We start from the raw sequence: 25025 nt of genomic DNA on the forward strand, positions 1-25025 counted from the left end.
AGATCTTGGAAAACAACTGGCAAGGTCAGGGCTGCAACCAGCAGCTCAGGTTTCTGACTGATTTGCAGTGCTTGGGGAAGCTCCCAGAGCTGCAGCCACACCCCTCATCAAAGGTGGGATGCTGGGATGTGCAGGGCTGGGAGCAACCTGCTGAGCAGCTGGGGAAGGCACGAGGATGAGGGAGGAGAAGAGGATGGAGGGCTGCAGGAAGGCAGATTTCCCTGGGCGGCAAATCTGTCTTCCCTGCAGCTCTCTGAGCAGCCTGGGCTCTCTGTGACCCTCACCTGGAGCCAAACACCAGCAGCACCTTGAGAAGGGCAGGAAAACAAAGGGGGAGGTGGGAAATGAACGTGGCCCAAGGCTGAGCTCGCTGACCGAGCTGTGGCCAGGGTGATGCAAGCAGGGTCAATTAAGCTGCTACCACACAGCCTCACAGGGCACATTAAGTGCCAATTTTCTGCACTGCTGAAGAGGTAAAGAATGAAAATGAGAGCCAACAGGAAGTTCCAGCTGGAGAGAAAGAGCCCCTTGGGAGATGGGAGCTGAAGGCTAGACTGGGGCCAGCAGGCAAGTGCCGCTGCTACAGCAACCTCTGAGGCTGCAGCAGCTGGGAATGCTCTCCTGCCCCAAACCCTGGGCAGAACACGGGCTCTGGGGTGTCAGTGCATGGGGCTGGCAGCACGCAGAGCCAAGCGTGGCTCCCGTGGCTGCTGGGACAGGTGGGACACAGCAGCCACCCCAGCAGGGTGGATCCTCTGCCTCCTGCTGGAGGCATCGAGAGAGAAAAAGAGAGAGGGAGACGGATGGGAAGGGCGAGCAGGCAGGGAGAACCCGGCAAGGCAGCAGTAACTGGGGCTCCCGGGCTGCCACTCCCCACCCTGCCTGTCCATGGAAGGTGCAGCAGGGTCCTTTCCACTCACGGCCCTGCTTTTGGGGAGTGAAGAGGGCAGGTTCATTCTCTGCACGGATGCCGTGGGTCCTGGGGGTTTGGGAAGGGAATTCCGGGCAGGGCACTGCGGGAACAGACGGCACAATTGCTTTGCGAGGGGAAGTTTCCCATCTGAGCGGAGTTTTCTCTTCTCTTTGGGAAGCAACACCCCTGCTGACGCTTGCCGAGGACGAAATGGCTGCGCGGAGCCCGTGGCTCATTCCCGCTCCTTGCGCTCCCTCTGCAGGAGCGGGCGGCTGCCGGGGGTCGGGAGGGGCCGGGGGTCGCTGCCAGCCCCCGCTCGCAGCCCGCACCAGGCTGGCACCTCTGGCACGAACCCTTCGGGGTAAGGCCGGGGGGATTCAGCGGAATGGCTTGAGCCGATTTCCGTGTGCGTGTCGCGGGCTGAGCCCCGCCCGGGGGGATGCTCGGGGACCAGGCTGAAGTTTGGGTTTAGGCAAACTGGGGGGTGATGGGGAAAGGGGGCGGGGGGGGCCTGCCCCAAGGGGGAGCGGGAGCTGGATGGGGACGAGAAGCTGCGGAGATGCTCACCAGAGCAATACCTCAGAGCCCCTCGCTGGGGTGGGGCCCATAACAAAACCTTGGGACCCTCACAGCTCCTCTGCTCCAAAATGTGTCCCCAGACAAACCTCCTGCTGTTCCCACAGCCCCAGGGCTGCTCCCCGGTGCTTCGGGCGCTGCCCCGCTGCTCTGGGGAGCTGCGTGGCTCCGTCTGTCCCTGCCGTGTCCCGCAGGCACCCCTGGGCTCCAATCCGCGGGCACATCTGCTGCCCGCAGCCCTCCTTCCCCATCCATCCCCATCCTTTCACAGCTCCGAACAGCTCCCCATCACCTCTCCGTGCAGCCCCAGCTCCCGCTCCCTCTGTAAGCAGAGAGGTTCCCACCCTCTCACGGCCTAGGCTGCCAAATTCCAGCCGAGAGTGCATTTTTACGGCATGACACCAGTGAGGCCCCGGCATGAGCTCCAGGCGTTCACCCGCCAGGCGCCGGTACCGGCGGAGCTGCGGCCGGTGCGCGGCTCTCCCAGCGCCGTGCGCGCCCCCGCTTCCCTCGCTCTGCCCGTGCGAGCGCTCGCCAAATATTACAAAACGTCCTCCTTCCTTCCCCCCCGGCTACAGGGCGCAGAGACACCCTCCGCCCGGCCCTCCCCACCCCGTCCATCCCCTTCCTTCCTCCCCGCTCCTTCCCAGGCAGCTGCTACGCGAGCGCCTGTCCAAGGAGCCCCGACAGGTAGCAGAGAGTGCCAGAGCTTGGGACAAGTCTGCCACTGCCAAGGTAGGAAGGAGAAGGGAGCTGAGGGCTGGGACGCTCACCCGGAGCTTGCCTGCCCAGGCTGGAGGGAGGAGGAGAGCAGGGACCGAGGTGCAGAGCTGTCCCAGGCTCCACCAGCCCCGTGCCACGGCAAACCCTGGGAGAAACCTTGGACAGCACAAGCTGCTGCCGCGCTGCCCTGCAGGGAGCCGCTGGCACGGCGCTTTCCCGGGCAGAGCGGGGGCACCGGCACCTGCCGGGCCGTGTGGCCACGCCGGGCTCTCCTCCAGAGCCTCCGGAGCTGGCCGGGATGCGATCCGCCGCCAGGCCGCTGTTGTGGCTCTGTTTGGGTTGCTAGGGAGGCGCTGCCGGAGCCAGACGGGGTGATGTGTGCGATGTGTGCGATGTGTGCGATGTGTGCGATGTGTGCGATGTGCGCTGGCACGCCGCTCACGCCCCCTGCCCTCCCTCGGGACCCTCGGGAGATGCCACCAGAGCTCCGGGCCAGCGCAGGGGAGAAGGGGAGAGGGCTCAGGCACAGCGCTCCCGCCCCGAGGCGCTGTGCTGCTGCTCTGCCGGGCACAGCTCGGGTGCCCAGGTACGCCCAGGTGCACCTCGGAGCCCGGTGCTGCCAGCTCCAGGCGGGTTTGGAGCTGGTGGTGTTCAGATGGAAAGCTCCAAGGAGGCATTTAAACAGCATCCATGTGACAGACTGGGCTCTTAGTCCCAGACCCTGGAAACCTCTGCAGACCTCTGCCCCGGGCAGCAGAAGGGCTTGGCTGCCTCTTTCGCAGGCACATGGAAATTTCCATGGAATTAGCACGAGGATAATGATTACCAGCTGCCCCTGGCAGACCACAGCCGTCCTGCTGGCCAGCTCCAGTGCTCCTGGGGGTGCAGGAGCCCCACCTGAGCTGAGTTCTGCTGCCAAAGAGTAGGACCTCACAGCTGGGGCACATCTGGCTGCTCTGTGTGACTGGCAGCCAGCCCTGTGGGCACCTGCAGTGGCAGCTCTCTGGGCAGGGTGCTGGTGGCAGTTTAAGGTCCTGTGACACTTGGCCCAGCCGGGAAGCAAAGCCTCTCCTGCAGCTCTGCTCACCTCCCAGGTGGGACTGGGGGCTGCTCTGGGACTCCTGGGGGTTTGAGCAGCACCTGGCACTGCTCTAAGGCCGAGGCTGTGGCTCAGTGACACTGATCCTCCTGCTGTCCTGAGGGGCTGGGAAAAGCTGAAACAGGTTTTCTCCTGCTCGTTTGTCAGGTTGAGGGAACTCTGGGGAGCGTGGGGAAGGACGTCAGGGTTCTTGGATTTGGAAACTGGTTTTCTCTGCTGGTGTGCTACATAATTGTCACTTAATTTTGGTGCCTTCCCCCTCCTGAGTTTCCCTCCAGGGTCTGCCCGGAAAGCCAGCAGTTTCCCAGCAATCCCAGTGTGTTTACTCCTCACAGGGTGGGACCCTGCCAAGGAGGGTGGGGACTGTGGCCGAAATTGCCGAGCCTGGAGCCACACTGTCACATGTCCCCACTGCCTGTCCCCGGCTTGCTTGGCATCCGTGGGCCCTGCCCGGATTTTTTAATGCTGGTTTTTAATGTGTGTGTGCTGGAGCCTTGGCTCCAGGTCAGATTCACCCCTCCAGTTTAGATCCCTGCTCCGACACGATGCACTTTTACAGAAATGCTGGATTCCTGCCGCTGGGGAGCGATCCTCAGCCCAGCAAAGCCTCGTGGAAGCATTTTTTCATTTCTGGGATTCATTTCTGGATGCAGCATCCCAGCCTGGAGTGCAGGCAGGTCCTGGCAGCTCTGTCCAACCGATGGAGGTGTGTATGTGTGTGTCCCAGCCTGGCCCAGCCGGGCAGGGCAGCGTTTCCAAATGCACCGCTCAGAAACGGCTGGAGGAAATTCCTTTGAAACCAAAGGCACAGCAATGGAAGGGCCAAGCTGGATTTGGAGCAGACCTGTCCCTGGGCCACGCTCAGAGCCATTTCCTGATGGGTTTTCCTTCACCCACGTGGTGCTGCTGCAGTGCCAGGAGGCTGCAGCATCCCAGGACAGGTGCCACCAGTGGTGCAGGTGCCACCAGTGGTGCAGGCAGGTGCCCGCAGTGCCCAGGCTGCTCGGTGGGGTGCAGGGTGTGCCTGCAGCGCTGCCAGGGATTATCTGGCCTCATGCAGCTGGCAGGGCCCCACGCCACGTCCCACATGGCTGTCACCTGACTCAGCCCTGGTGGCCAACCTGGTGACCGGCAGCAGCCTCCGAGCTCTCCCCCGGCTCGCCGGCAGCACAGGTAACACTGGCTCCTACCGGGGGCACCTCAGGGCTCTGGGGGGGGTCGGGCTGTTGTGGGAGCCCCCCTGCATGCAGAGGGGTCCCCGTGGGTGGGCATGGCTGAGGGCACGCTGGGCACCGTCGTAGGCAGGAGAGCAGCTGAGCATGGCAGGGCATTTTTTCATCCAAGGAAAGTTTGGTTGGCTTTTTTTCTGTTTTTGTTTTTATTCTTATTTAGAAAGGTGAGAGCTTTCAAGGGCATTGACACTTTTCTTGCCAAGAAACACTGCAGCTCCAGCCAGAACACCCTGACTGACAGGGGAAAAAAAGATTAATATTCCAGTTTTCAGTTTCTCAAAAGTAAAAAGGCTCCAATGTTGTCAGAAATTGATGCATTCTCAGGCACTTTAATTAAAAGTACTCCAACCAGGACGTTTCCTTAGCAGGGCCACCTCTGAGCTTTTAAAGTGTGACCTTAAATCTTCCTCCCATGGAGGGGTCTGGCTGCCCCTGGCATCAGGACTGGCTCTTTGGCTTCCCCTGCAAGGAGATTTGGGAAGAGTCCTCAGGGGAGAAATTACAGCAGCACTTTGTCAGGGCATCTGGACAGAGATCAGGTGCCCTGGATGAGGGGCTCAGACCCCATTTCTCCTTGAATGTGCAGCATGAGAGGCTGTGCTGGGGCTGCTGAGAGTGGGTAAATGAGCAGGTGAGAATTTCTTCATGGAAAGGGTCATCCAGCCCTGGCACAGGCTGAGGTGAAGTCACCATTTTTGAAAGGATTTAACAGACCTGTAGATGTGACACCTGGGGACAGGGGGCAGGGGCAGCCTCGGCAGTGCTGGGTTAATGTTGGGATTTTTCAAGGGCTTTTTCCAACCCAAGTGATTCCGTGCATTTTATGAGCCTAAATGAGAGATTTGGGACTCCAGGGGCTCTTCAAAATACAGTTTGTTATATACAGAATGCAGTTTATTCCATCCAAGATGTCACAGCAGCCCAGGGCCGTGGGTGGCAGAGCTGTGCCCACAGCTGTCAGCTCCAGCTGCAGGCAGGCCTGGACACCCTTTGGGTTTGGTTACAGTGCATTATTTACTTTTCTTTGCTGAGCATCTTAATGCAGTACAACCAATCTATACCTGAACTTTTATCTACAGCCTCTCATAACTCCTGTAATTACCATATTCATGTCACTGTTCCCCAATCACTAAAGTCAGTACATCACAGTTTAAGCTAGAAGTTGTTTTTCAGTTAAAATTCTGAGACCTTTTTTCTACTTGCCACATTTGCTGCCTTGTTTGCCTGTGCTCTCTTCCTGCTTGGTACAAACATTTTCTTGTTTGGGGTGGGTTTATCCTTTGCTCTGAGCCATAAAACCCCTTCTCACTAACACACCCTTTGCCTCCTTGGTTAGCCAGTCAGACTGGCTCAGCAATTCTTTTCTTCTCTATCAAAACTTGCTTCCAACTCTATTCCTTCATCAGACTCTACATTCAAAAATCTTTCTGCCAAGCACACACATCTGTGAGACTTTCTGGTCAAACTTTCATCCTTCCCAACACATCTCTCATTCCCACAGTCACTGCCCCATGCTGTCACTACAGGACACAAAACAACATGACATGAACTTGCTGCTTTTTCTAAAGTAAAAAAGTGACTTTTCTTTTTCTGACTCTAACATTTATAGATTTCCAAAAGTGACAGTGGAGGGTGACAGTGCCACCTCTCCAATGACACTGGACAAACCAACAGTCCATCAAATTTCTCTTCTTCTATAAAAGAAAACAAAACAGTAAGTTATTTACATAAGGTGCGTTGGAAAATTCATTACAAAAACATAAACATCAGAAGGCTTAGAAAATCTTAAAAAAATCAGGGTGACACCGTGCCAGCCCCACATCCAGGGGCAGTTTCTGCCTCCTCTTCTGCCAGGGGAGGCAGAAACTTTTTCTGCCTCCCCTGGCTCCTGCTGGGGAGGGTTTGGGGGTTCGGTGTCTTTTAGGGAAGGCAGAAAAAGTTTCTCTTGGAATGGAGAAAACCCCTCCCTCTGAATTATTAGAATAGCGAAATCAAGTGTCTCTCAGGCAAAGATATGGGAATAGGAATAACATTCCTTTACTAGTATGTAGAATAAAACAAACAACAACAACTCCCCGCCCGTGCGAGCCCCCCCCGAGCCCGGCCGAGCCCCTGCCCTCTCTCTTCTCTCCCTCCCTCCCTCCTCTCTCCCTCCCTCCCGCGGGGGAGGGACGCGCCGGGACCGGCGGAGAGGCGGCAGCGAGCCCGGCCATGGGGGCGGCGCAGAGCCGGGACCCCCGGGCCCCCCGGGCCCCACCGCGCCGGTGAGTGGGGGGGAAGGGGCGGCTGGCGGTCCGGGTGGGTCCCGTTCCCCCCTTGCCACGCGTGGCACCGGTCCGGGCACGCTGCTGTGGAGCGGCGAAGCGGAGAGTGAGGTTTAATTCGCGGGGAGAACGTTCCTTTCCCCTCTGTCCCTTCCCCTCTCCCCCGGCACACTCCGCTCCTGATCCCCCATCCCTGGGGTCAGCTCAGCCCAGGAGGGAGGCTGGGCTGCCTCGGGACCCCCGGGTGGGAGCTGGTGGGGGTCTGCGGGCTGGGGAGAGCTGGAGCTGCTCCCCACCAGCTGCTCGGGCGCTGGGAACTGAAGGGGCGACACTTGGAAAAGTGGAAACATCTTATCTGTGAATCAACCAGAACACTGCTGAGAACAGACGTGTTTTCTTTAAGCGGGGACCCTGCGAGGCTGTGTTTGCAAACAGTGGGCTCAGACAAGGGAAACAAGCGCGTTCTGCCCTTGTAACTGCTCGCTCCTGCCTTTAATTCCTGCAGTATCTCCTACCTGGACATTAGAGGTGTTTTCAGGTGGAAAAGCCATCCCAGTGTTCCCTGAGTGGATGGAGCTGCTCCTTTCTGCCTCGTTGGACTCAGCTGTTTCTCCTTCCCACCTGTTTGCTCCACCTTGAGCAAACTTTGTTTTGTTCCTCCTGCCCTTTACCATCTTCCTGGTCCCCTCCCTGTCCTGGCTGTTGTCCTCACTCTTTGCTGTCCCCATTCCTGCTGGTCTCCCAGGTTATGGGTTAGGGTGCTGCCTGCATTTCCCAAAATGACTGATTCTGGAGTAAACTCAGGGATCCAAGGCCTGACAAACACCTGATAAAAGCATTCCTGCCACATAGCACAGATATTTTTAGCAAAGGGAGCAAAGGAGCTGAAGGGGGAGTCAATAAGCTGCATGATGAAGGCAGCTGCTTGTGTTCATCCAGCATCAGTGTGGAAATAGGGCTGGAGCCTGCTCCTTTTGAAATGAGCTCGCACCCACACGAGTGCATCAGCAAGATTAAGCTGTGCTTGGCATTTTTAAAATGCAGGAATAGCAGAGCATTCATTATCCCATCGGTCCTTTTCAGTGCAGCCACAAATGTCTGTATTTATCCATTTGCTGGCAATCTGCTGGGGAAAGGCAGCTGGAGCCTGGGGCTGGCTGCTGGTGTCCAGGCTCGTGTGTGACAGTCGTGTCCTTTATTTCTATTTCTGTAGCGCTCTTTTGATGGAATGTGTAGCGATGGGAACTGTCACATCCCAGGCCGGGGAGGGTCCCGGGGGAGCCGAGCTGCTCGGCAGAGCTGTCCCACGCCGGGCTTGGCTTTGGAGCTCGGGGGCGCTGCCACAGCGGGTGACACCGGGCTCCCTCTGTCCCACCCCGGGTCCCGCTGTGCTCTCGGGCAGATGGCAGAGCCCGAGATGGGAGCAGCTTGGTTTTGTCCGCCTTGGATTCCAGGGCATTGGGTGTCTGTCGTTCTGCTCGGTCCGGGCTGTGCCCAGAGGTGTCCAGGCTGGGATTCTGCCAAGGTCAGGAGAAGCCAAAGGAGCGCTGCCCTCCGGGCCCGGAGAGCTCGGCAGCGCTCGGAAACCCATCCTGGGGAGCCCTCTAGCGAGAGCAGAGCCCGCCGGGCTCCCGGGGCTGCCGGTGTGCCCTGGACGTGCTCCGGGGGGCTGGCACACCTGGGGCTACGCCGGGATGCTCCCGCACCTGGGGAACGCCCGGGATGCTCCAGGTGCTGCTGCACACAGGAGATGCTGATCGATAGAATCGGCTGGAATAAAATGCAGCAATAGAAAAATGCTCCTGAAACGCCTCGGACCTCCTCTGCTGCCGGAGATAAGTGCTGTGTGGATAAGGTGCTCGTTACAAGCTGTGGGGGAGATTTACACAGCAGTGAAATATGGATTTGTGGTTTTTGCGTGTGCTGATCTCTGGGTTGTCGCCACCTTCCCCTGCTGTCCTTGTGTCCCATCCTGGCGTTGCCTGCAGGGGGCCGGGCCCTGGTCCTGGTGCTCCCCTGCAGAGGAGCAGAGAAATGAAACCCCACAAAAGATCTGCTTCTGAGCTAGAAATGTCAGCGCTGGCTGCTGTGCCGTGCCCAGAAAAGCTTCGAAGCCAGAACTAGGTGTTCTCCTGCCTAATGAAAGGGCTGAGCAGGGAAATTCCAGGTGCACGCCTTCCTCTGGCCTGGGGCACTGCAGCTCCGAGCCAGGTGTGGCTGTGTGGTACCTGTTCCTGTTCCTCAGCGTTACTCCCTGTGCCCTTCCTGGGAACCGAGGTGTGGGGACACTGAGAGGAATTGTGCACGCTGTGTTTTTGCTGCCAGACTGCCAGCAGGAAGTTCATCCCCAGTGTGAAGGGAAGGTCCATCTGGATGAGGGCTGTTATCCCTGGATGCAGCTGGCTTCCTGCAAGGATAAACATGAAAAGCTGAGCAAGGTTTTGCTTCTTTTTGCAGCTTCTGTGATGACAGGGCCCTTCTAGTTCCAAAATATTTGGGGCTCCACCTGTCCTCTGTGCAGCAGGGGCCGCTGGAATTTCCCTCCTGGAAAGTGCAGGCAGTGTGAGAAGCGTGGGTGGGGTTTTAGGCAGTTCAGCCCAGCCTCTGCCAGAGATGTCCGTGGGCTGCACATCCCTGTCCCTGAGCCCTGCGTGTGTGCAGGGCTGGGCACAGTGACAGCAGTGAGGGAGGTGGCAGCGGTGCCAAGGACAGCCCGTCCAGCTGCTGCCTGTGTGGGCTGCATCTCTCTGCCAGCATGGAAACTGCTGGCAGGTGTTTTTAAGCAGGTCAGCATCCTCCCTGCTCTGCAGAGATGTGTTTGCTGACTGTGCCAAGCAGCGTTTGGCAGGCAGAGCCTCCGGGGTGACTGACAAAGTCAGGTTATCTCCTTGGTGGTGATTTGCAGCCAGTGCTGCTGCCAGGCTGGGTCAGGTGCCAAGCTGGAAAATGCCACTCGAGGCATTTTCTTAATTGCTCCCCGGGAACGGCAGGTGGAAGCAGGCTCTGCCCCTGCACTGCTCTCGGATCTTCCTGCCCCAGGGCTCTGCAGTCCTGCTGATCCTGTTCCTGCCGGCCCCTTCCTGGGGTGCTGGGTGGGATTGGGGTTCCTGGCTGGATGCAGTGTGTGCACTGCCTGCACAAGGACAGCTCCTGAGGCTTTCCTGCTCTCGTGTGCCCCAGTTCCCTCATCCAGCAGGTCACACACAGCTCCTTCCCTCTGCAGCAACGGTGGCTCGTCCCTGCTGCTGCTGTGCCAGTGCTGCTGCTGCTCCCGCTGCACTCGGCTTTCTCCATCCCCTGTGAGGTCCCTGCAGAGCTCCTCAGCTGCTCCTTGGCTTCAGGGAGGTGGGAAGGGGAAGCAGAGGCAGGAGCAGGATGAGGTCAGGCTGCGGCGTGTTGCTGCAGCGCGGCTCAGGCTGAGGATCTGATGTAAAATTCATCTGCAGAAATCAGCTCTGCTGCTTCGGAGCGGGGAAGTGGGCTGTGCTCTGCTCACGGCAGCCATGGGCAACAGGATGTGGAGCTTCTGCTTTTGCTTCAGACTCCTGGTTTTTTGCTTCAGACTCATGGTTTTTGGCTAAGCTTCATTAAGAGTCACGTAGTCCCCTCTTGCTTGGTGTCCTCTACAGCAGCAGGGCAGTGTGCAGGGTCCCTTGTCCCCCTGGGGATGGGGGGGCCAACGTGGTGCAGGGGCTGAGGGGTTCCCTGGGGCCCACGTGCCTCTCCTGCCACTGACCTGTGCTGGGAACTGGCAGCACCTCAGCTTTGGGTCACCCAGAGAAGTCTTTGGGGAAGCTTAGGAGTGTTGTGGAAAGGGGTAAGAGATTTTCTTTTCAAGAGGATGGGGAGTGAAAGCACACAGGAATGACACATATACCTAATAAGGACACCGAGAGGGAAGCCTGGAGAAAGGATCCCTGCAGGGAGGTTATTTGAGATGCTCAGCGGTGAGTACTGAGCCCTTTGAAGCTTCTACAGAGGCTGGTGTTGGAGGCAGCCAGACCAGATGGACAGGTCTGCTCTGGCCCAGGGGCCTCTCTGTCCATGCAGAGGCATTCCCAACCCCCAGAGCTGCCTGATGACTCACGGGGAAGCCGTGGGCTCAGCCTGCCATGGGAGCCCTTGGTGTGGTCAGCGAGGGCCAGCGGCGTTCTCTGCAGTGGGCCAGGCTTGTTTCACAGCAGGACAGCTGTCTGCCACTCCCAAGGGACCAGGGCAAACCAGTCAGGGCTCCAGGGAGCTGCCAAATGTCACTGCCCGTGACAGATCTGCTGCAGAGCCCTGGACATTGCTCCCAGTGCTGCGGCACGGTGTCAGAAACGTTATCCTCCTCTCTCTAGCAAGCGTGTGGGAGGTGACGGATTTGGGAGTGGGAGCCCTCGTTAGGGGAAAAAGTTCCTGAGGGAAAGTTCCCGAGGGAGGCCAGCAAGGTTGATTTCTGTGGGAACTGCCGGCTGTTTTTTTTAAAGAACAATAGTTTAGTAAATAAATAAACTTGCTGCCACGGAAGGATATAGCATCAGCCAGGGCTGTTGGGGCCTGTATTTCCTTTGAAAGTGGAAAGGACAGGTGTTTCCCTCCCCTCTGCCCCTGCCCGCTGTGTTTGGCTCCTCAGCTCTGGGAAGCCCCCTTCCTTGGGGGAACCGAGTCTTCCTGGGGGGAGTGAGGATTCCTGGGCGCTGCCCGCCCCCCAGGGCACTTCCCCGCCCGCGTGGGGTCTTCTGGGGCACGTCCAGAGTGGAAAGAATCCGTGTCAGCACAGGTGCAACCAAATCGATGTGGGATAAACCGCCGGGGATCTGGTTTCACACTTCCCTGCCCTCTCACGCGGGGGCTCCCTGTGGCGGGGGGGAAGGCAGGGCGTGCCGAGGGGTGACAGCGACGTGCCCGGCCCCGCCTTTGGGCAGAAATTAGAGAATTTAGGAGCTCGCATAGAAGGGAAAAGCAGCGGCTGTCACCCGCGGCCGGGAGGGGCGGCGGGCCGGGGAGCCCCGCGTCCATCCCCGCGTCCATCCCCGCGTCCATCCCCGCGTCCATCCCCGCGGCGGGGGCTCCGGGAGGCGGCGGGGGGGCGCGGGCTCGGCCCCTCCCCGGGGCGGGCGCTCCCCGCCGCCAGTGGCGCGGTGCGGGGGCGGGCGGCCCGAGCGGAGCGGGGCGCGATGGGGGCGGCGGCGCGGCCGCAGTGAGCGCGGCGGGGAGCGGAGCGGGCACGGAGCGGGGCCGATGGCGTTCAGCGCCTGGCAGATCCTCTCGCCCGTGCAGTGGGCCCGCTGGACCTGGTCGGCGGTGCGGGGCGGGGGCAGCCCCGAGGAGGGGGACGGCGGGGCCGGTGCTGCCGAGGAGGAGGATGATGATGAGGAGGAGCAGGACCCGCCGGCGGGGGGCTCGGCCCTCGGCTTCAGGCAAGTCACCCGCGGCCCCTTCCCTTCTCTGCCCGCCCTCCCACGGCGCCCGCATCCATGCGGGGCTGCGTCCTCCCCGGCCCTGTCCCCATCCGCCCCTCGCTCGCTGCCTGGCTGCCGGGGATCCCGCACGCACCGCACCGCGCCGGGGGCTGGGGGCCGGAGGATGCCGGAGCAGCCGGGCTCGCTCCCCGCCGCAGGGGGGGATGCTGCTGCGGGGCTGCGTGTCCTTGGAGGCCCGTGCTGTGTGCTCAGCCCGGGCAGGAAGCCTCCCGCAGGGCTGGGGTGCACAGGGCGCTGCTGACGATGATGTTTCACCTGCTCTCCCTTTTCCGTTTGCTAGCATGTCCCGCTGGACAGGAGCGAGTGGCCGCCCCGGATGCCCGCGGCCAGCCTGGGGCCTGGCTGGATGTGTAGGCGCTGTGGAGGATTTCAGAGGTAGCCTTGAAAGCAGTAATTCCTCACTCTTTTCCCCCCCCTCGGCAGCTCGGACTCCACTGATAATTTTGAGACCCCTGAAGCAGAAACACCAGCCTGCTCGCCTCTCAAGGAGTTCTGCGAGCCCCCGGGATCGCCAGAGTCTGAGGCCGGGAGCCCAGGTAAAGAGCCAGCTCTAAAGAGTGCACCTTCTGCTCTTGGTGCTCTGCTCCGGTGGCAGAAAGGCAGGGTGGGGTCAAGGAGTAAACTTCTCTGACTTTGAGTAATGCCTGGCACACTTTTGGTGGTTAATGTCCTGGACAGTTCAAATGCCAGGGTTGGGCTGAGCGCCCCACAGAGAGCTTTGATGGGCTGACTGGGAGGAGTCCGAGGGTGCTGTTGAATTACTTTATCAGTTAAACGTTCCTCTGGCACTTCCTCTGCAGCCTGGGGGCTGCCCAGACTGCTGCTGGCTCGTGGGACCTTACTCATGTGTCACTCACCCCTGGCTCCTGCACGAGAGTGGCAGGATGCCAGGTCTGTGTCCCCCAGGCTGGTCAGTGGTAGGGATTTCATTGCACAGGCCATTTTTCCTTGGAGTTAGGTGCCAGGTGTCCTCACTGAGTAGCTGCTGTTAAAGATGTAAGGGCTCAATGCTGCTAAACCCCATGTTTTGAGAAATTGCAGGGGATCTGCTCTAACTGCGTGGGGTTTCCTTTGCTGCTGGGTCCTGAGCTGCTTTGCAGGTTTATCCCTTGTCCCACACTGCTGCAGCTCCCCTGAGTGTGGCTCCCCATTAGCCCATGGCCTTCTGAGGAGCAGCTCCCCACTGTCTCCATTCCCTCCTCTTCAGGGGTTTGTGCTGGTGTCTGTGGCTGATCTTGGTGTTTATCTCTGGTTTTGTGCTGCTGGGAGGAAGCTTTGAAGCTCTGGCCCTGCTGCAACAGCCCACAGGGGGGTTATCAGGGCAGGGCAGGGTGGCTGGGCAGTGCCAGGGTGTTTGTGAGCCCTGGGGTGCTCTGCAGGAGCCTCTCCAAGGCACAGGGCACTTTGTGGTGGCTCAGGCAGTCCTGGACAGGCCATCCTGAGCATTCCCTGCCCTCTCAGTGCTGCAGACCCTGCTATGTGATGTCCAACCTTGTGCTTTCCTTCACTGCTCGCAGCAGCGGCTGGGAACTTTTTGTGGGGCTGGTTTCAGAGCACATGGGCTTGGTCCAGACCTTGGCTCCTTCTGTGCAGAAGCCCAGGCACTGGATGCTGTGGCTCTCCATCTCCTGTGGTGTTGTTCTGCTTTGGGGTGGTCCTGGGTGCTCATCCATCCCCGTGGAAAACTCGTGTTTGTCTGCTGTGATGGAGGGAGAGCTCTGTTCGTGCTTCCAATAATCACAGCTCTTGGAATAATCCTTTTAAGAAGGGTTTGGGCATCTTTACTTTGGGGATAATGCCTGGGAAGGGGGGGAGAGATAAAGGCTTTCCTAGCAGGTAGGAGGATCATTTCTGGCACAGCTTAGGGAAGCACATTGCTGCAGACTCCAGGGTGTCACTGTTCCCCTGTGTGCCTGTGCCCCTTGTCCTGGGATGAGCAGCTCCTGCTCAGCAGTGAGGGAGTATCTGCTCCTGCACACAAAGCTCCCAGTGTTCTGGAGACGGGGGCATGATCTCCAGCAAAAGCTGTTTTTCTGTGCTGGCTGGCAGAGAGTGGCATGTTGGGGCCAGCAGAGCCAAACTGGTGCCACCACACTTGGCTCCAGCCCTTCCCTGCTCCTGTCTCTGGCTGTGTCTGCTCAGTTTGTCTGGAACGGTGGAGAGAAAGGATTGCCTGGCTGTGGGTGGCTTTGCAGTGTGCAGAGGCACCCTGGGCTGTCACACCACCAGTGCCATCCCTGTGTTAAGGCCTCATCTTTGCATTCTGCTGCTGCACAGGAGCCTGAGCCCTTGGGTCTGGCTGCAGCTGGGTTGCAGCAGTGGCAGGGAGGCAATCCCTGAAATGGCTGCTTGGCAGCACCAAGAGCTGCTCCCTGCTGGGCTGTGTGGGGGCAGTGCCAGGGCTGCCCCTGGGGACAGGCATGCACCCCTGGCCTTGAGGGACAGCGAGGAGCAGGCACTGTCTGCTGTGTCGTTGCAGTCTCACCCTGCCTTGGGAATAAATAGAGTGAGGGATGACACAAGCTGTGACTCCAGGGCTGGCTGCTCCATGCACAGCCAAGAGGTGACCTGGTGTGTTAAACCCTGTCCTTGGGGACAAAAATTCAGCCCTGGAGGGGGCTGCAGGGAGGGTTTGTGCCCACTCAGGATCACTCACTTTCTTCTTGTGGTCTCGGATGGTGGGATTAATTCTATCCCATTGTTGCTCGAGTTATCTCCAGTCATCTGCCAGCAGATATTTTGCACAAGGAAATGAGCAGAAGCAGCAGGTTTAGAGCCATCAGTGCTGGGAGCTGCCCTGATGCAGGGCACGTGTTTTCCGGTGCGTTAGCAGCATCCTCCCTCTGATGCTAATTCTTAACAGAATGGATTTAAAAATAGATCAACGGCTGGTAAACACCAACGGAAAGCTGTGCTGGGTGTAGGGCTGAGCTGGGTGTGTGGGGCAGATATCCTGTGCTGAGACAGGGAAGTGTGTGACTCACAGCTGAGTGCAGGCTCGGAGAGTGGAGGGGCTGTTCTGGCACAGGGATCGCTGCCTGTGGGATGGAAAGGGCTCTGAGCCTTTGCCTGGCAGCCCTGCCAAGTGCTCCTGCTTGGTTTGAGGGATGGCATGTTGGAAAGCTGTTTAAGTCGGTGTTTGTGTTTAATTTCAGCCCGAGGAAGACAAGCAAAGCAATTACAGTGCAGAGGCAAAACGCGTCTGTTGCTGCGGTGCCAGACTGCCCTGCCTGGTTTTCTTTAGAAAGTAAAAAATCTCTGTTTTCACTTTGTAGCATCCCTTGCAGGTACTCAGCTGCGTGTAGAGCAGGTTTGCAGCCTGAGCACGGCCAGGACAGCGGGTGTGGGTGAGATCCAGCGTGCCCTGGGCTGTGTTTGGGACAGAGCCTGGGGTCACTGTGTGCCATGCTCTGCCAGTGCCCATGCTGGGACTGTCCCCTGCTGCAGGGTGCAGGGCCAGAGGTGGGACAGGATTGTGTTTGGGTTTCCCTTAGACAAAGGAAGGAATCATGATTCTGACTCCATGTTTTTAGAAGGCTAATTTACTATTTTGTGATACTATATTAAAGTATTGTTATACTAAACTCTTATTAAAGAATATTATACTAAACTATACTAAAGAATACAGGAAGTATACTTACAGAAGGTTAAAAAGATAATAATGAAAACTCGTGACTCTCGACACAGCTTGGCAGAGATTGGCCATTGAGTCAAAACAGTCCCACTAGAAATTTAATGAAACAATTACTTGCTGGTAAACAAGCTCTAAACACATTCTAAAGGAGTAAAACACAGGAGAAGCAAATCAGATAATTAATGTTTTCTTTCTTTTTTTTTTTTCTGAGGCTTCTCAGCTTCCCAGGAGAAAAATCCTGAGCAAAGGGGTTTTTCCAAAAAATGTGAATGCCACAGGATGGGCCACCTCAGGGTCACCTCTCTGGGATGTGCAGTGAGGCATCAGCTGGGATGCTCTGGAAGGGGCAGAGCTGTGTGTGGTCCGTGGCTGCCAGCCCGCCTTCTCCTGGGCTGCTCAGCACAGATTTGGCCCAGAAGGAGGATTTGAGCAGTGAGAGGGCTGGGGGACAGCTGCAGGAGTGGGGGACAAGTTTTCCTGGCAGGAGCCACGAGCCCAGGGAGTACGTGCAGAGCCAGCAGGGCTGCTCACAACGTGACTGCCTGGGGCTGGGGCTGGGGGAGCACTCAGGAGGAGCAGGGAGAGCTGCAGGCAGCATGCTGGGCTTGGGGAGGGCTCCCTGAGGAGAGCCAGGGCTGCGCTGAGGTATTGTCAGGGCTGGGCAGCCGTGGGGGTTTGGGCAGAGAGCCCCCGAGGAAGGGGCTTCAGCTTTCTGCGTCCTGTGTCATTGTTCCTGCAGGAACACGCTGCTGATGGAGGCAGAAAAAATGTAGAGGGGGAGGAACTAGGGGAAACCAGCCCTGAGCTTGCAGGAGGGACATTTCTGCTGCAGAAGATTTCCAAAACCAGCACCTGAGCCTGCGCCTCCTGCCTCCCAGTATAGCCCAGTTCCTCAGCTCTCACACTGGCTACGGGAGGGGCTGAGCAGCTGAGCACTCCTGGGTGCAGAAAATGAGGGAATCACAGAGCTGGAGAAGCTGGCTGGGTGCTGCTTCTGCTTTTTGTGGGAAAACCATTCTGAGCTATGGCCACACGCTCCTTTGCTCCCCAGCCTGGAGACACCACAGCATGGAGAGGCAGTTTGTGTGCTTGGCTGCTTGTTATTCAAGGAGTAATTACTCATTGCTTGGGTTAGAAACCAGGATGGGCTCATGTCTGTGAGAACAGCAGCTGCCAAACCTTCTGCTGGGAAGGCAGAATGCACTTAAATAGTCCTTTTGCCCTGACTTTGAAGTCTGTTCTTCTATTCAGGGCTGTCTCAGGAAGGCTTCAAACAGCTGAGCAGCACAGCAAGTGTAATAAAGTTTTCTTTGGGGTCTGTTAAGGAGGTTAGCCTGGTTCCTAATGATGGGAAGGCCTGCCAGGCGCTGCCTCAGACTGTTTCCTGGCTGCACTCCAAGTACTCATCCACTGGATTTGTGTTTACTGATGCATTTTCTGGGGCATCAAGGCAATGTCTACTTGGAGGGAGCTTTTTTTTTTTGCAGTCAGAGGAAGCATTTTTGCAGTCTCAGGGAGGACACAGACCCTCATGATTCATTTTCATGGCTTTTAGCATCCTGGGGATCAATTATGCTAACCACGAGCCATCAACTGAGTCAGGATTGTTGGCTGCACGTCCTGGATCAGTCCTGGGACCAGATATTTGCCTGATTCCCTGTTCCTCTGCCAGCCTCGCTCTGTTACCAGCACACATGAGCTGGTTGCAAATGCCTGGTGATAGGAAAAAGCTCTCCTGGGTGCTCAGGGATGGGGGTTTGTGGGAGCAGGTGGTTGGTGTCCCCCTGCCAAACAGGGGGGATGCTGGAGGTGACTCCCCTGTGCAGCTGTCCCCTCTGTTCCAGGGCAGGGACAGGCAGATTTCCCTGGTACAAGCTCTTCATCACCCAGGCTGCTCTTCCCAGCCAGGTTTTCAAACCAGTTTGGTCCTTGGGAGGAGAGCACTGGTTCTGTTCTGCCCTTGCAGGACCTGATTGTGTCTCCCCAGAGAGGTGCCTGTGAGGGCTGCAGGTCCCACGGGCTCCCTGATGGGTGCTGGGCATCCCATCCTGTCTCACCTTCTCCAGCAGTCTGTGCAGTTGTGCCTGGTGCAGGTGCAGGACAAACAGCTGATGTTTGTCCTCTTGTGCCTTGGCACACCTGCACCACAGGCCTGGCTCTGGGTGCTTGGTGGATGCTGCTTTCAGGGTGCCCCAGTAGATAAAAGATCTTCTCCATCCCTTGATGTCAAAGAAAAGATTAAACAGTAAAAGGATTGAGGGGAAAGGATTGGAGTAATGGTGATTAAGTCATGGATCAGGATTTGTCATTAGGAGATGCTGGCAGCAGTGTGGAGAGCCTGGTGTGACTACAGCAGGGTTTCTGCAGGTGGAGAGGAGCTTGTGTGGGGCAGCTTCTCCAGGCAGGAGTGTCCAGCCCTGCAGCCCCAGATCCCTCCTGCAGCCAGGGCCTGCTCCTTCACTGAGCACACCTTCCCATTGCCCTTCTCCCTGGGGCCTGCTGGTTCACATTTTGTGCTGTTGCCTCGTGCTGTGCATCCCTGAGCCCTTCTCACTGATTTTTAACTCTGCCCATGTGGTGTGGCAGGAGGGAAGCTGAGCTCTGAGTCAGTGGATCCCCCGTAAAATCCAACCCTGGAGCAGCTGTGAGGAGGGAACAGAAAGCCCTCTGGAGGGAAGTGCACTGCAGGTCAGGGTTTAACCATCTCCTTTTATCTTTCCAGAGCCAGGTGGCCATGGTGACCTGCTGGTAGGGGAAGCCCACTGGGACAGCTCGCCTGGGAAGCACCCCAAAGATGAGGCTCAACCAGAGATTGGAGCCCCTAAAGCCAGTTTGGATGCTAAAGGGGAAACTGAGCCTGACAAGTCACCCCTGATGCAGCCCTTGGCCAGGCTGGGCTGCCAGGCTGACCCTGGGCACTCTGCTGTGGAGCCTGTGCCCCATGTGGGCACAGCCCCCTGGGAGCGGGCCATGCCAGGAGGGGACACTGGCACGGGGCTGGTGGAGCTGAGGGGTGATGCCCTGGGCCAGGAGCAGCTCGGGAAAGGGAAAACACCTTCACTGGGGAGGAAAACAGATGAAGCCACAGAAGACAGCCAGCTTGACCCCGAGCAGCACGACAGGAGTGTGAGCCCCTTTGTGGCAGGGGCCTGCCAGCTGCAGAGCTGTGCCCCAGCAGCCCCACAATGCCTCCCCCATCCCAGTGAGCTGGGAGGGGACCCTGCTCTGGAGGCCCCAGGGCAGCTCCTGAAACCTGGAGCTGATTCTACAGAGGCCAGGGAGAGTGTGGAGGCCAAGCCAGCTTCACCCAGGAGGGGCAGCAGGATCCCAGCCAGCAAGCTGACACCGAAGAGACACAGAGAGTCCCCCAAGAGAGCAGCTGAGGATGCAGAGAGGGGTCCCCGAGAGCCCCCCCGGGGCTCCTCCCAGCTGGGTCCCACAGGCTGGGACAGCCCCAGCCTCAACTCTCTCAGTGGCAGCTCAGCACTGCAAAATTCACCAGTTCTCCCCAAGGGCTCTTACCAGTTTGACCCCAATAACTTTGACTCCATGGATCCATTCAAGCCCACCAAGACGCTTGCCAGCAGCGACGCTGACTCTTGCTCCACTGCAGACAACAGCCTCAATGAAATCCTGGAATCTCAGACTCTGGAGATGCAGGACGATGCCCTGAAAGGCAGAGACTCCCCCAAGAAGCCCAAGTCACGCCTGATAACGTGAGTGCCAGTGTGTCAGAGCTGGGGCTGCAGCCCCCCCGTGCTCCCCCTGGGCAGGCCGAGCTGCACTGGTGGTGGTGATGATGGTGATGGTGGTGGTGATGGTGGTGGCAGTGCTCCTGCCCTGGTGCCTCCTGAGCCAGCCCCAGATCCTGCTGTGCACCTCAGGCTCTGCTGGTGGCTCAGTTTTATCCTCCTGTGCCTGTCAGTACCACTGTGGGAGCAGAGGGACTGAGGTTCTGGAGTGTCCTGAGTCCCAAGGGAAGGCTGGATTGGGACCTGCTTGCAGGATCACCTCTTTGGAAGCCCCTTGGGGGTCCAGCTGGTGGCTCAGGGTGTAGATGTGGTGTCAGAGGAAACCTGCAGGGGAGGCTGGAGCTCAGGTGTGTGCTGGACTTGTGCAGGGATGTGCAGGAGCTGGTGGATGCAGGTGTGGCTGGTCAAATGTAGCTGAGACATTTTGTGAGCTGCCACCAAGTTTCTGCTTTATGTCAGAGAAAGAGAACAGGTTGGACAGGCAGTCTCTCACTCTTCTGAGGGTTCTCCAGTGAGAAAATTAGATAGTGGGTTTTAACAGTGAAAGAGAAAACCTCACAGGCAAAAATCAGGCTGTGTTGAATGTTTTGTCCAGGAAATCCTTACAGAGAGTAGATAAAAAATTTGCAAGAGGTGGTGATCCGTGTGTGGCTGTGAGCAGAGCCTGTGGGGAGGGGAAGCAGCAGGGAATTCTTTGCTCTCTCTCAGAAGCAGCAGGGAATTCTCTGCTCTCTCTCTGCCACCTTGGAGCAGCACAGGCAGCAGAGAATTGCCCAGGCAGTGAGGTTTGTGTTTGGATCTCCCCCCACAGCAGGGAATTGCCCAGGCAGTGAGGTTTGTGTTTGGATCTCCCCCCACAGCAGGGAATTGCCCAGGCAGTGAGGTTTGTGTTTGGATCTCACCCCACAGCAGGGAATTGCCCAGGCAGTGAGGTTTGTGTTTGGATCTCACCCCACAGCAGGGAATTGCCCAGGCAGTGAGGTTTGTGTTTGGATCTCACCCCACAGCAGGGAATTGCCCAGGCAGGGAGGTTTGTGTTTGGATCTCACCCCACAGCAGGGAATTGCCCAGGCAGTGAGGTTTGTGTTTGGATCTCACCCTGCTGCCGTGGGCAGCAGAGGCAGGATCAGTGTCCTGTGTGTGTGTGTGCCCAGACTGAGCTAGGCAGCTCACTGTGCTTCTCAGAGCAGAGTTAACATCCAGATCTTTTCACACACTCTTCTTCAGGTCTTTTCACACACTCTTCTTCTCTCCATCTGTCTGTCTCTCTCCCTGTCCGTGCTTTGGTGCATCAGGACTACTGAGCAAGTGAAATTTCTCTGTTTTCTGTTGTAAGTACTCTCTCCTGTATTCCTTTTCTTTTCCTTTGCTGTTTTTGTCCTCTCTCTGGGTGCGTGCTGCCCCACTGTCTCCATGGCATGCTGGCTCCTTCTGCCCTTTGACTTGTGCTCTCTGCTGTCTGGTTTGTGTGGCGGGGTCCCCAGGGTGGCCTGGCCTGGTGAGTGCCTGGGAGTGAGGGACAAGAGCTGAGCTGAGCTGAGCTGCACTGGAGGCACACGCCTGTGCTTGTCCTTGCAGCATGCCGCCTTGCAGCGTCTTCTGATGGTGGACAAGTGCTCAAAGGCTTCAGCTCGTGGAGGGGCAGCAGGTTTTTGTGCAATCCAGAGCTGTTTTCTTTTTGCTGGGGGGAGCTCAAACCAGCTGCCAGGTGATGGGATAACCCTGGCACAGGAGAGGGTGCAGAAAAGAGGAGGGTGAGGACATGACAGGTTTGTCTTGCTCGTGGCAGGGCGTGAGGGAGAAAACCAGTGCAGAGCAATTCTTCAGTGTGAGCCAGGTGTGCATGGCAGCGTGCAGAGACAGCTCCGTGTGCCCCACGTCGCTCCTCGTGCTCTGCAGTGCTTGTGTGGGGTGGGCTGGGGGGGCTGGACACTGCCAGAGGCTGGGGGCAGCTCCAGGAACCTGGGAGCAGCTCCCTGCAGTCCTGCTGGAGCCTTTGCCTGTGCCTGGAGGCTGGGATCCCTCCCCAGGTCCCTGCAGTGGCTGTCACACGAGCTGTTCCAGCTCAGCAAGCGTCTCCTGGGGGGTCAGACATGGCCACGAGGCTGGGAGGTCCCCGAGTGAGGAGTGTGAGGGGGTGAGATGCAGGAGAAGAGCTCGTGCTGTCCCACCCACGTTCCCACTGGGGCTGTGCCTGCGCTGGGCCGACGCCCGGTGCGTGGGGATGCGGCCGTGCCTGCAGCCCTGCACAGATGGCCTCTGGATGGGTGTCTTCAGGAACATGGGATGAAGTTCCAAGGACAGCCTCCTCCCTGAAGGCTGAGGAGACCACCTGCAAGACCTCCTTGGGCTAAAGATCCCACCCGAGGGGCTCCTCTCCTCGGGGCAGCGTTTGCGCCAGGCGGAGCGTTGGTTCAAGGCACAGCACCCTGCCCTGGCCGTGCTGGCCTGACTCACCTGGGAGATGTGGATGCTGTGGAGAGGTCCCAGACAAACTTCCAGCTGCAGGCACAAGGCATGAGACAGCCTGGACATGGTTCTTCCTGCAGAAAGTCGACTTGCACTGAAGCCAGGGGTGCCATGGCGCTGGACACGCAGGGCGAGGGCGATCCTTCTGTGCCAGCTCCTTGGCAGTGCCTCTCTTGCCTTCAACCTCTTGGGGTCCTTGCTCTGCTCCTTCCCTTCCTCAGGAATAAACACCTCACAGACAAACCCAACTTCTGTGTAGTCGTGTCTTTTGTTTGCCTGTTCCTTCTGTTCCTCCCAGAAGTTGCTCTGCCTCGGTGTTCACTGGTGAGTGGGGTGCTGGCACGTGGTGGGTGCAACGCTGGTGCTGGGACTGCCTCCCCCTGCTTGGGCTGTCTGGCACGCACCCCACATCCCCCTCCCTGCCCCTGAACCCCCCTCAGCTGCTGCTCCTCTCTCCTGCAGGAGCGGCTGCAAGGTGAAGCAGCACGAGGCGCAGCCCCTGGTCCTGGACATCAGCGCTCAGGTAGGGGGGTGTCACCCCAGAGCTGCAGGCTGGGCACAGGGTGCTGGGCACAGGGTGCTGGGGAGGGCTGGGCTGGCTGAGCTTCAGGCTGGCATCTTCCCTGTGGGCAGTTCCTGATGGGGAGGGAGGGAGGAGCAGCTCCCCTGTGGATTTGAAGCCTTCCATGCTTTCTGTGCAGTATCCAGCTGCTCCCCTGGTGGGCTGATCCCTGCAGATCTTGCCTAACTGCGTGTTTTGGTCCTGCAGGGTGAAGGAGTGTTGATCTCAGAAATCCCAGACCTTGCAAACCGGGATGGACGTGCCACTGATGAGGAGAAGCTGGCCTCCACCAGCTCCACGCAGAAACCAGCGGGGCTGGAGAAGAAGGCTGAGGCAGAAGATGACCTGGAGTACTTTGAGTGCTCCAACGTGCCTGTGTCTGCAGGGAAGCACAGAGCAGAGGCAGGTGAGGAACACCCTGCTTGCCTTCAGCTCTGGGAATGTGCTGTGACTGCCCCCAGGGAGCCTCTGGCAAGGAATTGGTGCTGCAGCCTCATCAGAGTTTATTTACACTGACAGGGCTAAAGGCTGCTGCAGGTTCTCATGGAATTCCCATTGCTTTCCTGCACTTTTCCAGCATGGAAAACGATGGTCCAGGCTGTGTTTATTTAGACTTTGGGTACAGAGCACTCTCCCCACGATGCTGCAGTGGGATGTGGCTCGGGCACGAGGTTCCCTCCCCGTGGTGCTCCCTGGCAGTGCCCCCCTGCCCCCAGTGCTCTGTGCTGAGCAGAGCAATGTCCATTCTGAGCATCCTGCCCTGACTCCTGGGCTGTAGGGTCCCTGTTTAGGTCCCTGTTTAGAGCCCTGCAGCAGAGCTGCCAGGACCTGGAGTCCTGGCCCAGGGCTGTGGTTGATGGAGATCTCAATAATGCCCACGCAGACCCAATTATTGCTCCTGGTGGAATTCTGCCGTCAGTTTCCCACGTAATTAGCCTCTCTGACCAAGCCATTACAAAATAATTAAAAGCCAGGCAACATGACATTTAATCAATAGCCAAGTCCTAGGTGCAAGCAGGAGAAATCTCCACGGGGGGGTTGCAGCCTTCCCTTTGCAGGAACCCATTAATCATTTCTCCTGATGGCTGTGCTGGGCTGCCAGCTCCGTGGAGAATGGTCCTTTGTCCTCAGGGGAGGAAAATCTGACAGTCAGGGGAGAGGCTGGAGGGTTTATTTATTGCTGCTGCTCTCAGAGGGCCAGGCAGGTGCAGGGGCTCGGTGCTCTCTGCAGGGATGGGGTGGGAGCTGGGGGTGCAGCTGCTGGCACTGGGATAAGTGGAGGGAAGCATGGGAGGTGTGCAGTGTCACATTGCCTCCTTCCTCTCCAAGCTGAGCTCTGAACACGCTGTTCTCTGCCTGGGTAGCACAAGAATCGTGTCTGCAGTTGTGTGGCCCATAAATTACCCCTCAGGCTACCTGAGGCAGCACCTGCCTGCAGGTCGGGGTGTCCTGTGAGGCAGGGTGTCCCCAGTCAGGGTGTCCCCTAGGTTGGGGTGTCCCTCCTGTGAGGCAGAGTGTCCCCAGTCAGGGTGTCCCCTAGGTTGGGGTGTCCTGTGAGGCAGGGTGTCCCCAGTCAGGGTGTCCCCTAGGTTGGGGTGTCCCTCCTGTGAGGCAGAGTGTCCCCAGCTCAGGCTGTGCCACGCCTTGCAGATGAGGGAGATGATTTTTATCTCCTCTGCTGTTAAGAGCAGCAGGGGCCATGTGGCAGCTCCTTTGGAGGGTGTTGGGACTGGCTGGCATGGGCTGGTGCTGGTGCCAGCACCTGGGGCTGAGCCCTGTCCCCCAGTTTGTCCCAGTGGCTGCAGCAGGGGACAAGGGAAAGGCAGGCAGGGGACAATGGGGGTACAACCACCCCAGGCCTTGTAGAGGCACCCAGAATGGCACCAGGAGGGTGCCAGGATCTCTGTGTGAGCATCTCCTCCTTCAGAGCTCTCCTGGAGCACCAGGGATGAGGGGGGCTGGTGCTCTGGGGTGCTCTGAGCAGCTGCTCTGTCCCAGCACCCTGCTGAAGTGCAGGACATCCTGGGCCTTCTCCTCCCCCTCAGCCCTGGGGACATGGGCACAGGCTGGACTGCCACCACATGGTGGTCCCAGCCCTGGGGACATGGGCACAGGCTGATCTGCCACCACATGGTGGTCCCAGCCCTGGGGACATGGGCACAGGCTGGACTGCCACCACATGGTGGTCCCAGCCTGGGGACATGGGCACAGGCTGAGCTGCCACCACATGGTGGTCCCAGCCCTGGGGACATGGGCACAGGCTGAACTGCCACCACATGGTGGTCCCAGCCCTGGGGACATGGGCACAGGCTGATCTGCCACCACATGGTGGTCCC

At 58.4% G+C, this 25025-nt stretch overlaps 1 protein-coding gene across 7 annotated transcripts in view; it reads left to right on the top strand.

The window, feature by feature from the left end:
* Positions 1 to 1869: 1869 nt before the first annotated feature.
* The window catches only part of TACC1 (transforming acidic coiled-coil containing protein 1), a 34600-nt gene continuing 11444 nt past the window's right edge, over positions 1870 to 25025 (top strand). For 3 of the 7 annotated variants that reach the window (XR_009489792.1, XR_009489793.1, XM_059870754.1), the window contains exons 1-4: positions 1870 to 2224; positions 18629 to 19622; positions 22590 to 22650; positions 22897 to 23095. Coding sequence is in view for 5 of the 7 variants with exons in the window: in XM_059870754.1 (XP_059726737.1) it covers positions 1885 to 2224; positions 18629 to 19622; positions 22590 to 22650; positions 22897 to 23095 (1594 nt within the window). In the remaining 2 variants the exon portion in view is untranslated. Of the gene's footprint in view, positions 2225 to 4190; positions 4485 to 6603; positions 6808 to 12015; positions 12210 to 12695; positions 12809 to 18628; positions 19623 to 22589; positions 22651 to 22896; positions 23096 to 25025 lie in introns of those variants that run through there. The other 4 variants (XM_059870756.1, XM_059870755.1, XM_059870757.1 and 1 more) reach the window with 4 other exon arrangements.

The sequence above is a fragment of the Haemorhous mexicanus genome, chromosome 30 (genome assembly GCF_027477595.1).
Source record: "Haemorhous mexicanus isolate bHaeMex1 chromosome 30, bHaeMex1.pri, whole genome shotgun sequence".
NCBI lineage: Eukaryota > Metazoa > Chordata > Aves > Passeriformes > Fringillidae > Haemorhous > Haemorhous mexicanus.